Here is an 18,055-nt window from a genome sequence, read left to right as displayed (position 1 = left end):
ATAGAAAGATTACTTGAATCAGTTTATATTGTTCATTACGTGTCATTAAAAACAATACAAAACAAATAATAAACCCTGCTTTGTCAAATATCTTCAAAGACAGTGCTGCAATAGAGTGTAAAGTTAACATAAGCAAACTTACACACAGACTCGATCCTCGGTTCAGCTGCAGTGAAGCTTCATAGCAGTTAATGTTTGAACATGAACCCTGAATACACTGCAGCTATGAAACAACTTAACAGCGCAGCACTGCTGACGGCAGCAATAAGCGTACAGATGCCTTTCTGTCGGAGCGAAATCACTTAGGTTGACATCTTTATTGACCAATAACCTAGTAGAAAGGAGCTGGAGAGCCAATCAGCAGCCATGAGAGGTGTTTCATGATGTAAAGCAGATTAGGGACCGAGTGTGGAGCAGAGTTTACTCACTCGCTCATGTTTACAATAGGTGGAAATTGTGTCTGAATAAGAATTGTGGAAAAGCAACACAGACTTATTTTTGTTTGCAATCTCACAATTATCTTGAAAATGACAATGGATACCCCCCACCCCTACCCAAAAATAATAACATAAAACTAAATAAAACAAGCAATGTTTCCAACTATGAATACTTAAAGTAATTGGGAAGTAAATGTGTTGCAGTCGCATGTATTTTCATGAAGTACAGACCGACAGTCACATTTTTTTGCCATTTATGGTAATACGAGTCCAAAGCGGAACATTTGTTTTGAACCGCGATTTCCAGTCGGACCTATTTTGAAATGTCAACAAAAATGGCGGCGTCCAGTAGTCGATCATGCCTCCAATTTTTATTACATCTCGCCCAGGATAATCTGGACTTCAGGATACCGGTAACATTAAAATACGAAATCAGTTTATTTTGCTCGCTTTTACTATAAATGCCCTTTGTGTGAAAAGAAAGGGGTTTGACAGGCCACAGTGTCTACTGACTGAGCTTCCTGCTAATTCACGCTGCAGTTTAACACATGGCATCAGATATCGCGTCCTGGGTTTTTGTCACATTATTTTGAATTTTGACACATTAACACTTTTCCATCCGTTGTGTAAAACTTGCACTGTCTCTGCGTGTCAATTTCCTCCTCACAAGTAATACACACCACTATGTAACAACCTCGTTGAACCAGAGACAGTGATACAAGTTAGTACACTTGGATGTACATTTTAGATAGTTGGAATATTTTGTGCAGGTTTATCGCATGAAATGTGATCATGGTGCAATTCTGATTTAGAATTTCACCTTTAGAGCACAACTTACAAAATCGATTTTCTAATAATGAGTTAAAATACAATTAGAAGGACATTATTATAGTAAATCCCAGCAGCAGATTGTCAAAAGAAGCATATTCAGGAACGTGGGCAAGCTTCACCAATCGTCCACTGAAGCTGGGGTCATTGAACTCCAAGCGTGTCATCCAGAGGCAGGAGCTGATCCCTACATTTGGTAGAAGAAAACCAAAATAATTTATCAGTGGCTCATTGCAAACAAGCTGCTATTAAAATAAACTGCGCTTCCAAAGTATCAGTGCCATAAGCTGATTCTGGTAACCAACCATTTTGTGTAACAAACAACATACTTTTTTGAGTTTTACTTCTCAGTGATGATAATAGTACATTTTCTCTCATCTTTTCATTCAGTTAACACGTTTCAACCCTGGGTTTTTGATTTCATTAGCCATAAGCCACAGATATCAAAGTATAGGAACTGTAAAAGGCTCTTGATGTTACACACTTGTAAATGTGGCTGTCAGTTATGCTGTATAATATGGTTGGTATGTTTGTTTCTTATTTGTTTTTGCTTTTTTAGGAAATTAAGGCTCTGCTGGCACTCAGAGGAAAACCGTTTCGTCCTCGTGAAAGCTCCAGAGAAAAGGTTTGCAAGTTAAGATATACATTGTTGCCCTTTTCCCTTCTGTATTGTTCCTCAGCAACTGATTAGTTGTAAAATACGAATTTGAGAGCAACTTCAGTTGAATGTTATTGCACTATATTTCCTAACATGCTGTCTGTTCCTCGGCAGTGTCCTTTCTTGTGTCTGGACGGTTTGTCTGAGGAGGATGTCCGCTGCATCATGGCCAGATCAGTCTGCGCAAAGTAGGTATTTTAGATTTGTTTGTGTCACAGTTATTACGGTGTCAGCACTGATGCGAGAGTATTTTTTTGTTTTTGGTATGTTTATTGGCAAAATATGCTCAACATAAAGCCGTCAAGCCCAGTGCCTGAACGTTCTATTCTTGCCTGTTTTATAGCTGTTAAATAAAAAGGTTTGTTTTTTTCAGGTCTGCTTTTGAGTTATGGGGCCATGGAAAAACACACAGTGAACTCAAAACATCTCTCTTGAAGTACCCATCTGAAAACATGGTTTGTAACGCACCACCTTGAAGTAATGCTGAGCTGCACACTAACACCTGAGATATTGTGAAAAATCCATTCATGAAACATCTCAAACCCATGCACTCCCTCCTCTTCCTCCTTTCACTACAGAGTCCTTTCATGCACAGAGACTCTACCTACAGGATCAATGTCTACACCTTCAACAAAACATTGGAGTTTCCAGACAGAATTAAAAGGATTGATGTGAGTATTGAGACTTGTGTGTAGACAAGAGCATATCAAATCATTGAAAACAACAATAAAAAAAATTAGAAACGTTTCAGTTCTTATTCTAAAATATATGGACACACAGTTCTGCATTTTAGTATGTGAAATATAAAGATAATGTGGGTTAGGGTTAATTTTATTCTTTCATATTAGACACTAAAATAATGTAAATGTCATGGTCATCGAAAATCGAAGTTCTCTAGGAATCTTAATTCTATTTCTTCACTGAACGTCTCAAAATGTGCACATCATTATGTTCATATCTTTCACCTCAGGCTTTGGAGTATCTCCCTTTTGAAGGCACTGTGAGTCTGAAGAGTCCACAGCACATCTTCTGCTTGTTGGAGGATTATGGCACAGACCCCAACAACATTCCTGAGCACCCCGACTACATTTACTTTGGCCGATGGGTGAGTTACGGTTGGCAGGTCATTTACATTGTAAAGGGTGATCAGTAGCCGAATGTATTTTCATTTTCAATTCTTGGAATACAGATAGCAGACGGTCAGCGTGAACTGATTCGCTCCCACAGTGTGAAGAACAGACATTTCATCGGAAACACCAGCATGGACGCCGGCCTCTCGTTCATCATGGCCAACCACGCCAAGGTCAAAGAGAACGACCTTGTTTTTGACCCATTTGTTGGCACAGGTAGGTTATTCCATAACACACGCACGCACGCACGCACGCACGCACACACACACACACACACACACACACACACACACACACACCCACACACACACACAGTCCAAGTAAATGCTCCCTGGCTCTCGATCTCTTTCAGGGAGCCTGCTTGTTGCTTGTTCTCATTTTGGAGCTTACGTGTGCGGAACAGACATTGATTACAACACCATTCATGGAAAAGGTCAGTTTTATGACTGTGGCTTTATTTCCAACTGTTAATCCTCGTCCAAATCTGTCCACATTTGCTGACGATGCAGGATTCTTTTATCCCAGGTCGGTCGAGCCGTAAAAACCAGAAGTGGCGAGGACCTGACGAGAACATCAGAGCCAACCTGCGGCAATACGGTACAGAGAAGATGTATGTGGACGTGATGGTGTCTGACGCATCCAAGCGTGTGTGGAGGGAGACTGCTCTGTTCGATGCCATCATCACAGATCGTGAGTCCCTCCTTGACTGAACGATTGCCTGCAGTTTATTTGGTTTAAGACCTTCTGTTGTGCTTCAGTATTTGCTTCAGTCTCATGTTTGAGCAGGTAGAAATCTGTGACAACATTTGAAAGGTCAAAGATTGTAAACTCAAACCCGTGACTTCAGAAATCAAGAGTTTCATTATAAATATGGATCTCGTGTACCTTATAGCAATTTACATTGTACGCTATTGAAATTCATGCTGTTTTGTTTGAGAAACTTACTTGTCTTTATTGTCGGTCAACTGGAAAATATGTTCCTCGACCTCAACTCTGCTTTTTGAATTCTGTAGGGCGTGGGACTCTAATTTTTCTTTTTCTTTTTTGGTTATATGTGATTTTTTTTGTTTTTTGTTTTATTGATTGATTGATTTATTGACATTGTGTTCAGCGCCTTATGGAATCCGTGAGTCCACAAGGAAAACAGGCTCCCACAAGGACATCACAAAGCCTCCTGATGGCAAGTGAGTTCATTTCATGTTTCAACATGTGTTTTATTGTCTTGATCTGAAATGCAGATATTACTATACTATGCACAAAAAATAATTATTTTGAATTATTTCTTTGCTATAACAGATGTCTCTTGACAATAAATCTTATATTATTGGATTATCTGATTACCGGTACTTCCCTTCTGAATGTTGCTACATTTATCTACACTACGAATTGTTCTTTTAACAAACAGGAATCTTAGTAGCATTTGGAAGAACCATAAATGGGCAACAACAGCCTGGCACCTCCTCATGGTGGTCACCAGCTCACACACTGCTGTGGGATTTAGTCTCATATTTCAACTTGCATTTGTTGCTGGTCAGCCACTGGAGTTGTGTTGGTCTCACTTGCATGAGAAACAGCACAAGCTGATCTAGCAAGTGATGGCCGGTCATTCCATTTTCTCCTATTCCTAAATTCTGGAGGGAGATTTTGTGGGACAAAGTTTGGTGAAAGACTTTGGCAATATGGGATTTACACTGACTGCAGAATTTCATCTTGATATCTCTGCTTTGAGTTATCCTCTAATGATGATAACACTTGTTTTTGAAGTGAGAGAGATTCTCCTCCACACCGTCACGTTGCCTCCACCAGAAGGTATACCCTCATGTTTTCAAGCGATAAAAGTGTTCTCCACATCTTCTCCATACGTCAACCCTGCGATCTCATTGCTGTAGACGGAAACTGGAATCACTCAAAATGTACCAGAATTAAAAAACAAAAAAACAAAACAATTAATAGTTACAGCAAAGAAAAAATCTTTGATATTGTGGGAATTTGGTGAACTTTTCATTCTTTTCAGATAAGATAAGATAAGATAAGATAAGATAAGCCTTTATTGATCTCACAAAGGAGAAATTTACTTGTTACATTCTGCTCTTAAGGACACTCACGAGTAGGAAAGACAAGAAATGTGCAAAGAATAGAGGTATCTTATATACAATGACTATCAAGAACTCTAAGGGCCAAAAGTATTTACAGTAGAAGTAATAATAAGTCAAATAAAATAAAATAGGACTAAAATAAGATAAAAATCACAGACTATAATAAAGTATAATAAGTTCTAAGGGGAGCAAAGTATACGATAAGGTGAAATACAAGGAAATTAAACTATGATGGGGGGGGCGGCAAAGTGTAGAGTAAAAGTACAATAAACATACTATCGTTTTCCAACCACATTCTCATCACTGTTGTTCCTTCTACAATATTCACTACATATTTAGTTCTATTGAAAAAGGGAATAAACCAGCTGTATGAGGTTTATTGCCAAGAAACATTGTTGTTATGACAAAGACATTTTTATGTATTCAGGTGAATTTCTTTAAGAAGATGTATAAGGATTCATTCATAGAGCATAACATGGAGTAATCAGTACGTGCTCACCTGACTCTAGCTCTCACAGGGTTACCACAGGAGATGTCACTCTGGGTTATATTGGGTTGTTTTCATGATCACTGTGCTCTAAACTTCAAACCCTTGATTTTCTGTGCAGTTTCGTCGAGTCTCACGTTCCGGTTTCTCAAGCTTACCATCTCAGCGACATCTTCTCAGATCTGTTAAACTTCTCGGCGCACTACCTGGTTGTTGGCGGGAGGCTCGTCTATTGGCTTCCGATCTACAGGCCGGAGTGAGTGAACGAATTTCATACCGCTGGCTAATAATATGAAGCTTTTCATGGTGATAAAACTGCTAACTCAACCAATTTCTGTTATAGCCTCAGTGGTGTGTGCTTATTTATGTCCCTGTGTCAATTGGAATTTGTAGTTATTATCATTATAGGACTTAAAGACTAATTTTCTCTTGCTTAGGTTCAGAACAGTTTGCTGCACTCTCAAAGTAACACGATGGAACAATAGGGGGCAGACTAATACCATCAACTCGAGCTGCACGGTGCTGGTTCATATTGAGCACAGCCTGGTTCTTACTCCTTTGTACTTCATAATTAACTTTCTAAATGACCAAATGATTTGAAGCGACAAGGAATTACACTGTGCAGTTGATAAAACTACATTTTACAAAAGTAGTGATTGTAAATAGATGAATCCTCCCCAGTGGCACATTAACTTGACCTCGCATATGAGGGACCCTCCTTGAATCTCGGCTGCAGCAGGAAGAGCAGATTCCAATGCAAATTGCAATTTGTACATTTTTGTCGCGGCCCCGTTAAAAAGAGAGCAGCAGAACAGGCACTTATTTTAGGACTGCATGTAAATAAAGTAGCCTTTGGGAATTAATTAAAGGAAACGTAAACCTTAGTAAACAGACAGTTGTGCGTGACTCTTCATTAATCAGCTTTGACTAATTAGTTTCACAAGCTGCTAAAAGCTTTAAAAATCACTGGGTGTGTCCTTGGCTCTTTCAGAGGGACTCCAGCTGATTGACATTCACAAAGCGTCTTCCACACCACTTTCCCACTTTGGTTTTCTGGCTTCCGGCATTTGTCTTTAGTAATGTTGCTTTCCTGCTCACATAAAACATCGTCCTCAGTGTATAACCACCTGTCTGGATGACAGTGTTTGCACAGAGTACGATACAGGTGTGTCGAGGTTTTCTCAGCCATACAGCTGGTTCCCAGTAAACCACAACTGACGGTGGTGAAGTACATAAGCCGGCTCTCCTGAAACAAAGTTGTGTATTGTTTGGTGTCCTGTGCATTAGCAGGAAGGCAAATGCTGACTGTATAGTGCAGGTGTTTGACTGTAAAGGTGCGAACCACAACAGACTGCAGCGCCAACGGACGTGAGAGGAAGAAAAATGGCTGCAGGGCTTAAACTCTGTTTCTGATCACTGATTACAAGATCAGAAGCCTGGGATAGTAAAACGCTGGTGGTTTTAGTGTCTGCTTGTGTTTGAGACACACAACATGAGTTCAGACACACCTTAGCATACTCCCGACTTCAAGTCAAGTTCTGTATTCAATAATGCGCTCGTGATTGTGTGTGGTCTTGTGTATGAGCACATGCATACATTTGTGTCATCATGTTCACACATTTGTCTTTGCTACTCATCTCGTGGGTGCTTGACTCCGTGCCTGTCAGAGCGCAGTACCAAAATAAACGTCTGAGGCCAGGCGAGTCAGATATATAAACTATCTGTCTCTATGGTCTGTAGGTTGACCTGCGTGTGTGTTTTTGGACATGTGTGTCTGTGTGTGTAAGCCCAGACGTAGCCTGTCTCCTGGGTCTAATCTGGGGCTCTACAGGGGAGATATCAGGTTTCTGTTGCCCCCACATGCACAACAAAAGCTGTGATAGAAACAGTGGGGACTGTGTGTGTGTCTGACTGGCTTTATGAAAATGGGGGTGGGGGGGTTCTGTGTGTGTGTGTGTGTGTGTGTGTGTGTGTGTGTGTGTGTGTGTGTGTGTGTGTGTGTGTGTGTGTGTGTGTGTGTGTGTGTGTGTGTGTGTGTGTGTGTGTGTGTGTGTGTGTGTGTGTGTGTGTGTGTGTGTGTGTGTGTGTGTGTGTGTGTGTGTGAGATGGAGAAAGAGAGAGATGACAGGTATCACAAAACCCTGTCAACAAAAGACAGCATCTAGACCAGGTCAGACCGCTTAAACTCTCTTCCCTTCCTCCCCCTTGAAAAATAAATTAAAGAGGAAAAAGTATCAAGACAGATGGCGCAGTATCAATCGTCGTGGCTATAAAATGGCCTAATTACAACGTAAACAAGTGAAGCAAAGATATGAACTGGCCGTATTGTCTGAGGAAAGGCAATACTCATACCGCAGAGAGAATACATTAGTTTAATGTTGTCATTTTAAGGACCTCGTTTTTTAGTTTGAGTTGAAGTTTAGTGACGAGGACAAATGACTTGGAAACAGAATGGTTTGAAAGATAATTCCTACATAGATCACTGTCCAGTCTTTAACATTTAGTGTACCGTGGTTTCAAAATGCGTACACTTTTAGTTGCTCCTCACAGCAAAACAAAGGAAAGAGTCGTATAATAAATACTGGCTTCTTGCAGACAAGAAGTCCAGGTTCAGGGGCCCTTTTGTTGCAGAGTTCGCTCCTGTGCATGTGTGGCTTTTCTCTGGTTATTATGGTTTACCCCCATTAGCCCAACATGTGTTTCAGGCTAGTTTGTGGGCCTAAATGTCCTGTCGATGTGAACGTGAGTGAGTAGTTACCTATTTCTGTGTTTGCCTTTTGAATAAACTTAACCAACTCATTATAATAAGCTGCTGGAGCTGATCCCGGCTCCCTCGCAGGTCAAACTTGTATGCACACTTGTAGGGGAAATTCAGGGTCACCAATTACCCTGAAACTCACAGATTCGTGTTTTTGGACTGTGGGATGAAACCAGAGCACCTTGAGAAATCCCTCGCACGCTCCCGGAGCCACTCTTGACTGGCAGGTGAAAGCGATGGCCTGTCCGCATCACTACTCGTCACTGTGATGACCAAACACCTCGTTGCTGCAGCGGCCCACACGCGGCCATGGCAACAAGGTAAACAGCAATGTACAAATCTGGCTTTGAGTCGGTGCTGTTGCTACTGCGGTGGTTTGGACAAAGTGCCACTGACACAAATATGCAAACACATCCATCAGCCGGTGTTAATAGGCCCTAACCTGGCCTGGCCGGTGATGATGGAGCCAGCAGTCAACCTGTCAGGTTACATTCACTTTTTCCACCTTCAACCTTTTTTTTGCACAAAATGTGTTCACTTCAGCAGACGGGATTGCACTGCTCTGCTCAAAACTTTCTTCTTCTTCTTCTTCTTTTCTTATTTTAACAAGGACTTGGACAGAGCAGAAAAATATAGGTGCAATAGTTAGTGTCAAAATATTTAGTGTTAGAGACAAACTTTAAACGTGAATCGTTGTCACAAGGGGCACAAACGGCTTTTCATATGCAACAATCAGATTGTTTTTGCTTCAGATGTCGGGTGTCGGTCTACCTTTGTATTTCTGTGTGCCGAAGCCTTTTATTTTAGAAATGGACCATTAACCTGCTGTATGTGTGTGTGTGTGTGTGTGGCGTCTCTCCAGGTACTGTGAGGAGATGGTTCCTCTTCATCCATGTCTTCAGCTCGTCAGCAACTGTGAGCAGACGCTTTCCAGCCACACCTCTCGACGGTTGATTACCATGGAGAAGATCAAAGAGCCCGAGGTGTGTGTGTGTGTGTGTGTGTGTGTGTGTGTGTGTGTGTGTGTGTGTGTGTGTGTGTGTGTGTGTGCGTGCGTGCGTGCGTGCGTGCGTGCGTGCGTGCGTGCGTGCGTGCGTGCGTGCGTGCGTGCGTGCGTGCGTGCGTGTGTTTCTGAATAGCAGTAAAGAACATTGCATTGATTTGTGGAGATGTTGTATAGCAATTTTTTTTTTGTCATATGTCCCAGTTCTCTAAAATGTTTCCCTCCAGCCATCTTTCTTCTTATGGAACTAATAAGCTATACTACACATTTTTACTCTGACGTGTATGGCTGTAGTTTACCATATAATCTGATTCTTTACAATCTTTTCATTGGAAACCCAAGTTTCTACATGTATTTTTAAAGTTATGTGTTGTGGTTGCACAGTCACAACCGACCACACATACTGTATCTGCACAGCACCGAACTCCATGATCCACACAATGTGCTTGTCGTGTTTATGTGTGAGCATGAGCAGCGGCACAGATATGACTTAAGTTTATGTAAAATGAGAGCATGTGTGTGCCTCCGTGTTTTTTATGCAGGCACACACATGCGCCCAGAAATGTATCATATATGGCACCATGTAAGCGTTTGCCATGTAGTGTGTGCGTGTGTGTGTGTGTGTGTGTGTGCGTGTGCGTATATATGTATTTTTAGCATGTCACCTCACTGGAAGTGATGGTGTCTGCTGTGTCTGTCTGGGGTAAATCCTCTCCATTTGGCTGTGATTGGCTCATTTTTTTATGCTGGAACTCCAAATGGTCTCATCACACATCTTATGGAAAACAATCCATCTTTGAATCTGACATTCATTCCACTTCAAAAACCCAAATTACTCCCATAAATGGGCCTGTCCGACGCACGCACGTACGTGCACGCACGCGCACTTGCTTGATCTTATCTGCCTGGTATCTCAGGTTGGAGGAGTTTGTTTTTTTTTCCACTCTAAATGAAGCTCAGTGATCCTGATTATATGTGGATCAATGTCAGCATTTCAGTGTTGTTGCCCAAAGTTTTCTCTCCGATTGGTCATGGAAACTGTTTCCAGTTTATTTGGCAGCATCAGCAAGCAAAAGAAAGGTGTCTCTGATAAATTACAGACCCGGTGTTGGAGTCATCACTTCCCGCTCAGCTCACCTCATTATTCCTTGTCCCAGCATCTTTCTTCCTCCCTCTGTGCCTCTGATGACCAGCAGTTACTTCACAGCCAAGACAAACTGTTTAGCAGACGAAATTCACAGCAGTTGATACACGTTATTAATATACACACAAGGGCGACTTTGTTTCTTATAATGTAAACATGGAAACTGTAAGAGGAAATTTAGTACGAAAATCATCCGAGACAGTGTTTTACTGACCTGCAGTGGAAGTTATGTCAAGTTTCTTTGAAATAAGGAATAAAAGTCAAAACTCACCGTTGCCTGTCATTCAAGGTTTATTTTTCCTTTATAGTATCTGTAAAATAATTTTTAAGATTTCAACAAGACTGAAGGAAGTTTGTTTTTTGTTTCTTAGATATTATGTGTTGTGCAATATAAAGTTGTAATGTCTTCTTCTTTGTCTTTGGGCTGCTTCCACAGTGGATCTTCTGCTTTCATCTCACCCTATTCTCCACTGTTACACCAACCATCTAATTACTCCATCCATGAATGTTCTCTGAGGTCTTCTCTCCTCCTGCCTGACGACTCCAGCTCCAACATTATCATTCCATTCATCCACCATCTCCTCAGCACATGTCCGCACCATGTCAACCTTTTTTCCTCTCATGCTTTATCTCTGAACTTCTCGACCTTAGCTTTCAGGACATTTTTCGTAGTAAAATATTTTTGGCATTTAGACAGTGTCATTGTTTCCAAGCCAAACATCACAGCAGGTGTCTTGTAAACCTTTCCTCTCACTCTTGCTGCTGTCCTTCTGCCAACCCGGATGCTCGTCTCCACCCACTCCATCCTGTCTGCACTCTTTTCTTCACTCCTTTCGTCTGCTCCTGTGGTTTGTTGACTCCAAGTACTCGAACTCCTCCACCTTCACCACTTCTACTCGCATCCTCACATTTCCACCTGCCTCTCATTCACACATGTAGTCCGTATTGTTTCTACTGACCTCTCATGTTGATAGGAGACTTCACATCTCCAGGGTCTTTCTCACCTGCTCTTTCCTCTCAACACAGATTACGCTGTCGTCTGTCAGCATCATAGTTCAAGGAGCATCCTATCGACCTCATGTTATTTTCTGTGCAGGGGGAAATGCACAGCACTTCATGGAGTGGGTTTGAACATGTTTGGAGAGCTAACTTCTATGTTTGCTTTTCTACAGGAACAGGACTCCTTGGCTCATCTATCAGACCCACGCTTCAGCGCCTACCAGGGACACAACGCCTTCAGGGAGAAGTATTTCAGTGGACTTAACAAGAAGAGTGGCAGGGAGGAGATTTGATTTCAGTGAATGAGTCAATACACCGATATAAACATTGGTAAAACCCTGCAGCCTGTCCTTATAGATGACCGGGAACATTTTAGAATTTAGTCAATATCAACAATTTTTTTTAAACTTTTCTATTAATTTCATCCTGCTGTAAATAATTTGAATAAATTGTGTGGATACAGTGAAAGTCTTTTATCTTGTTTATGTCTGGTAAATAGTTTTTACATATTATTTTTTTACATGTCTTGTTTTGCAGTATTTCTATTCATTGAGATCGCTGGCAGTATGGTTAACTTATTTTGCCTCACCACAAAAGAGAGGTTTCCTCCCACAATTCAATCCATGTAATGTTTGATGCCAGAGAGCTCTCAGGGCACACAGCAGCATGAAAACTCCTCACATTCTTTATTTTCTTTAAATACACTTGAGTACACAACCACAGGTGGAACAGCTATGAGAGTTATTAAAATCATCCATCTAAAACTCCCAAAACTACCATTAGACAATTAATTTCTTGTCATGATGTCTGGATCTCAATAGCCAGTAATAATATCTCACAATGTGAACATGATCAGGATCATCCATCCATGTTTTAAAACCTTGTGTAGAGGATGGATAAACAAATGTGATCTGCACAACATTTTCTCCCACAAGGAAAAAAAATCTGTATAATTGTGATATTAATGAAGTTCAAAAATACAGATGCAGTGTTTGGTAACATTACACAGCTTTGCCAAGAACTATATGGGACTTTACAATCGCGTTTCCCCACTCTATGATAATCTCAAGAGATTTTTATGGTTGAAATTGATAAATTTAAATCAGTCTGTCGGGTGTTCTAAAGAAAATGTAATTAAATTGAATTCCCATTTGTGCCGTTTTTTGAGAAGCTCTGCCAACTGTAAAGATGCTTCTGTGGTGAGGGAAGATAAATTACAACACGAGAATTTCTATTATAGCCGGATAATATTCTCCGTATCAGTCTCGGCTGACAGTCGGTCAAACATGTTGCAGAACAAACCTCCCGTGGCCTGATTTGCACTCCAATATGTTTATTTGAACAAGAGCAATCACAGTGCTCATGATGGTTTTCAAACGCGTTAACACATTTTTAAACGAGCCGCTTCAGAAGAGGAATGCTCCACTGTTGAGGGGCCCACTTGCACTTTTAAGTCTTCAGGGATAACTGAGAAACACAGGTGCCCAGATAAAAGAAATAAAAAAAAAAAAAAGAGGAAAGGATGAATATTAATTGTAAAAAAAAATACTATGTGGACATGTTTCCTCCTGACTAACCGTGACTGGCTGAGATTGACTATATCATGTTTTTATTGCCACTAAGTCATAAAACCTGTAGTCTGGATGCACATTTAGATTAATCCTATTTTAATTCTGACAAAAGGAGCATGTTTAGGCGAGGGAGGCCTCCTCTTCAGTCTGGAGTGTAAATGACAGGGCGTCCCCACCTCTCCACACACCACTACAGCTCGTCAGCAGCTTTTGTTGTTTTCCAACCACAGTTTACATGCAGCCTGGCTCATTATTCATCTCCTGAGAGCAATGTCGCAGGCCTTCATGTACATTACCCCTTTGCTGTGTTTATCAGTTGGGCCTCTGCCTTTCCACCACACTCCAGCAACCCACCTCCCACCCCCCACCCCGTTCCCCCCTGCTTCACAGAGAGAGTTCCAGGCACCATCACATGATACCCTGCTCACCATTCGTTTGTGGTGTGTGTTGTTTACAGTTCCCACAGTGCCATTTTGTTGTCCATCATCATCAAGCAAAATTGAAATGATTCCACACGAGACCTTTATGTACTTGTCTTACTTTTGTCCTCAGTCTTGGTATCGTGCGTGTGTGCGTGCGCTGCTGTTTTACAGTAATAAAAAAACGTGCTCTCGAGCGTCCTCAGTCTCCATTGATGAAGACTGTAATTAGGGGGGGGGGTTGTAGATGTCTTTGTGTGTGTGTGTGTGTGTGTGTGTGTGTGTGTGTGTGTGTGTGTGTGTGTGTGTGTGTGTGTGTGTGTGTGTGTGTGTGTGTGTGTGTGTGTGTGTGTGTGTGTGTGCGTGCTGGGGTGTGGTGGTGGGAGTTCCTCTACACACCACGTAATGCTGTCCAGACGTTGAGGAAATTCTGTTTGTGCGTGTGTTTATGCATGTGTGTACTCATGAGATCTGGTTTTGTTTTAAATCGGATGCAAACTGCAACAGAGTCGTTTCCTGATGTTGTTCAGCGATAATGAAATGATTTGAGGCCTAACTCAAACGCAACAGCCAAATCCCAAATATGGTTTGCTTGAGAATAACAAAGATTTGTTTAATTTTTTTTTTCATTTTTCTCTATGCTGTGTACTGTATATGCAGTGGGATTTGTAACATTTGCTTTATACATCTGCTGCTGCTTCTTCTTTTTTTTTTTACCTTTCTATTCGACCACCACTACGTCTCTTGTCCATTGCGTCATGTTCTTCACCTCTGCCCTTTCCTCCTATGTGCTTTCCTCCAAGGGGAACTCCGTGCGGGAGGAGAGGACCACCGTTTTGGATCGGTGGTTCTTGATTAAACTCCCCTTAGTCTGACAGTAACCTTCAACCTGCTGAATCAGCTCGTACTTCTCAAGACCTTTCACACATGCACACAACATAAGAGTCGGAGAAAAACCTAATTATGAAGCAACTCTGAACTCAAATTGTGCCCTGAAGATGTTCGGAACAATCAAAGCTTTTCAAAATCACTTAAAAAAAAAAATAATGAAAGCACAGAAACACACAACATTGCTTCAGGAAGCAGACCATTAAGTTGGAGAGCACAACTGGAAACAATAAAAGTTAATGTAGACGGTGTGGAAAATCTGTTTCCCGTGCTGTGACCTTCGCTAATGGGCCTTCAATAATTATGCATATTAGTGTGCTAAATGTGAAATGACAGGTAGTAGCCAGTTAACTGAGCTGCTTACTTTGACCTTGGCATATCCACACGTTGGCAATACTAGCATGTTTATCTGTTTAGTTATGTTACAAAATAGCAGCGTGATAGAAATGTTCCATTTGTCCAAAGCAAAATCGGAACATTACCATGTTTTACCATTGCATTGTTTTTTTTTCTTGTTTAGGTACGTGTGTGTTTTTGTACTCCGAGGCTAAGGAGTATACATCTCTATCTGCTCCAACTCAATGATTCTCCACTGTGAGCAATTATCCTCCCGTTGACCTATTTCCATCAAAGTCTGCTGGCCAGGTCTCTGAATGTGTGTGGACGAGGGACTGGAGGAGCGTATGTGAAGACTGTGTAGGTGTCTCTGCCATGAGAGGTGGAGGCGATAAGTGTGTGACGGTTCGAAAGAGAGAAAAACTTCATAGCACACAGCTGGTATTCGGGAGTGTCCAGGCAGCACACTCACACACATATGCATGCACATGTGTGGCGCAGGTGTTGTGCACCTGTCCGCGGCCAGGGGAGTTTGGACACCTGCAAGTCCTCCACCCCTCTCCTTTGCGCCTCTCCGCCCTCAGGTCAACCCAATGCCCTCAGCCACCCTGGGAGACCCTGCCCAGCTCCTCCAGTTGATGATGGAGGTAAGGTGAGAACTGTTATCTCAACGTCTGGGAGGAGACGAGTAGCACGGGAAGAGTCATTATGGTGCCACAAATCACTGCAGCCGTCGCATCTCACACAGCTGTGTGAAACTCAAACCGTACTTCAAATAAAGTGCGGGAACAAAATGAGACATGGAGAAGAGTGGAGAACAGGACATTTTTAATGAGGAATATTTTCCAATTGTTTTGCAGGCGGTGATGTAGCAAACCCCCCCCCTCAGTGAAACGAATACCACTAGATGACAGCCTTGAGCAGAGAAAGCCTGGAAGTTTCCCCCAAAGTGATAGCCACAGATCTGCATGCGCTGTATGTTCTATAATTCTGCATACAGCCTGTTTGCCATACAATCAATGCCGTTCGGCTTGTAAACAAACAGTTCAGAGGCTAAGCTTTTGAAGTGATATGGCCGCAGTTGAGAAAATGCAGAGCAACTCTGAACGCACAACATCCTCTTTAAGATAGGATGGAAGTGGTGAGGGTTGTTGGCCCAGAAAGTAAAGGGGGTGAGTGAACGGCTTGTCACACAACTTCCACATCCGTCCTTCACCTATCCACGGCCCGTTCTTTGTGAATACATCTGACTAGAGCTATATCATAATCTTGCAGGGTTACAACACAAACTATTCGTGATTTATTCTATAAAAGCCAACACAAATTTCACTGGTTCGTGCAGCTCCATGTTCCCCTGCTGTTATTCTACAATGTGACCTCAAAGTTCTCTAGAGCACTTCACACACACATCGTTGGTTTTCGGTTTTACAAAAGTAAATGCTTTTCTGTGTCAGTATTTGTGTTCATGGGGTCGTCACTCACAATGTGTTTTTCATAGATGGAGCAGGGAGCAACGGTCAATGAGTGTATTTGGATGTATAGTAAGTCCTTCATTTGTTGTTTACAATGTTTATTGATATGTGTGAGTTCTTGTGGTTGTCAGTGCTGTTCTTCATTAATGACAAAAAACCGCTCAATGGCTTCCTCACACCCTTTTTTTTAATGAGTCCTCACTGCCAAATGGGCACAGGCACACACACACACACACACACACACACACACACACACACACACACACACATACACACACACACACACACACACACACACACACACACACACACACACACACACACACACACACACACACACACACACACACACACACACACACACACACACACACACACACACACACACACACACACACACACACACACACACACACACACACACACACACAAACAGAGCCAAGATGGCAAATATTGTGGATGTGACACATTTCCTCTTCTCCTCTTGTGAGAACCATAAAGCACTAATGTTTCTGGGTGAGCCTAATATAAGACACTGGTGAGGAAGTATTACGAGAACATTTTTCATCCATTCATACTTTTTCCATTGATACCTTCTCAAAGACAAACCCGGCGTGCCCTGGGCTTAAAGCATGGAAAACAACTGGGACAGGAAAGCAGTCCGCCACAGAACAAATAAAGACACACACCCTCACACTGACATTCACACTAATGAGCAAATTTGTGTGTCTCCTGTCCCGGCAGACTTGTGTGTATTTGCAGAGTGAGAAGGAAGTGAAGGTGCCAAAGGAAATATCCGCAAACACAGGAAGAACACCACAAAGAGAAAATATTAATAATTTCTGCATTGCATGATAGATTTGCTTCATTTGCCAGCTTTTTAAGTGTGGTGTTTTTGAGCACTTCATGGCTCTCCAGAACACTTTTTTATAGCTGTTTTGAATGTGTTTTACTGCACTTTAACCAACACAACCTTTTCCTTTTAGAGTCGGATGTGGTGTTAGCACATTTTAAATTACGACATTGTTTTCAACACTCATGACCCAATCAAATGGACCATGATCCATTAAAAAAGGACAAACTGACATGACATCAAGTTCAAGCAACCACACAAATTTAAGATTCACGCAACAGTTGCCTCTGGTCCAAGAGCGTTTGTTTCATTATTTCTCTGGTTACTTCCATTTCCATTGGAATTTTAACGAGCAAAAGCAGCAGCAGATGCTCATTTCGTTTTATAAAAGCCCCCATCTTTATCTCTTGTACCTTGAACCTACTTTATGGGGGTCTGTATCCTTCTAAACACCCTTTTCCTAGGGAAATGACTTCTTTCGGGATGAGCTGCTGAGCCTCTCAGGAGTAAGGAACACACTGGGGTCCGGTTTCAGCGATGCACCTCAGTGCTTCTTGGGTGGGTGGATTAGGTGTAGGGGCACTGTGTGTATATGTTCTTGTGTTTAACAGCCAATTTTTTTGTCTATGAGCATCCCTCGCTGCATGGATTTGTGCTTTGCTCATCACAGCGACAGCTCGCATGGTTGTTTAGTTTGGTGGAATGTGTTTTCTATGGGGGTCTGCGTTAGTCCAGGCCAGGATTCATGCATAGCAGTTGAATATTTTGTCCTCAGGGACCCACGGAGATCATATCACCCCTATCATGGTGAGTTTGTGAGGTGTTTCCCAACACTCAACACACTCACACCTGTCCTTTATGCACAGGTGAGCCAGCTGAAGATTCACTAGTTCTCAGAGAAATACTGAAACACTGGCTGTGTCTCTGAGAATAAGTGAATCACTTATTCTATGTAAGTTTTGCTTTGTGCATGTCT

General features: G+C 41.9%; 1 protein-coding gene across 1 annotated transcript; it reads left to right on the top strand.

Moving 5' to 3' along the window:
- Positions 1–772: 772 nt before the first annotated feature.
- On the top strand, positions 773–11,833 carry trmt11 (tRNA methyltransferase 11 homolog; the record flags this gene model as incomplete). The annotated part of the gene is made up of 13 exons (XM_080500529.1): positions 773–850; positions 1,825–1,890; positions 2,038–2,111; positions 2,297–2,378; positions 2,502–2,594; positions 2,894–3,028; positions 3,113–3,269; positions 3,406–3,486; positions 3,579–3,743; positions 4,165–4,237; positions 5,758–5,892; positions 9,257–9,377; positions 11,714–11,833. 13 exons carry the CDS (start codon positions 773–775, stop codon positions 11,831–11,833), a joined length of 1,380 nt encoding a protein of 459 aa, XP_080356655.1.
- Between the last annotated feature and the right edge of the window lie 6,222 nt (positions 11,834–18,055).

The sequence above is a fragment of the Blennius ocellaris genome (assembly GCF_963422515.1).
Source record: "Blennius ocellaris genome assembly, chromosome: 8".
NCBI classification, from domain to species: Eukaryota; Metazoa; Chordata; class Actinopteri; order Blenniiformes; family Blenniidae; genus Blennius; species Blennius ocellaris.
Note: the sequence above shows the minus strand (reverse complement) of the source record. Positions and strands in the feature narration are given on the sequence as shown.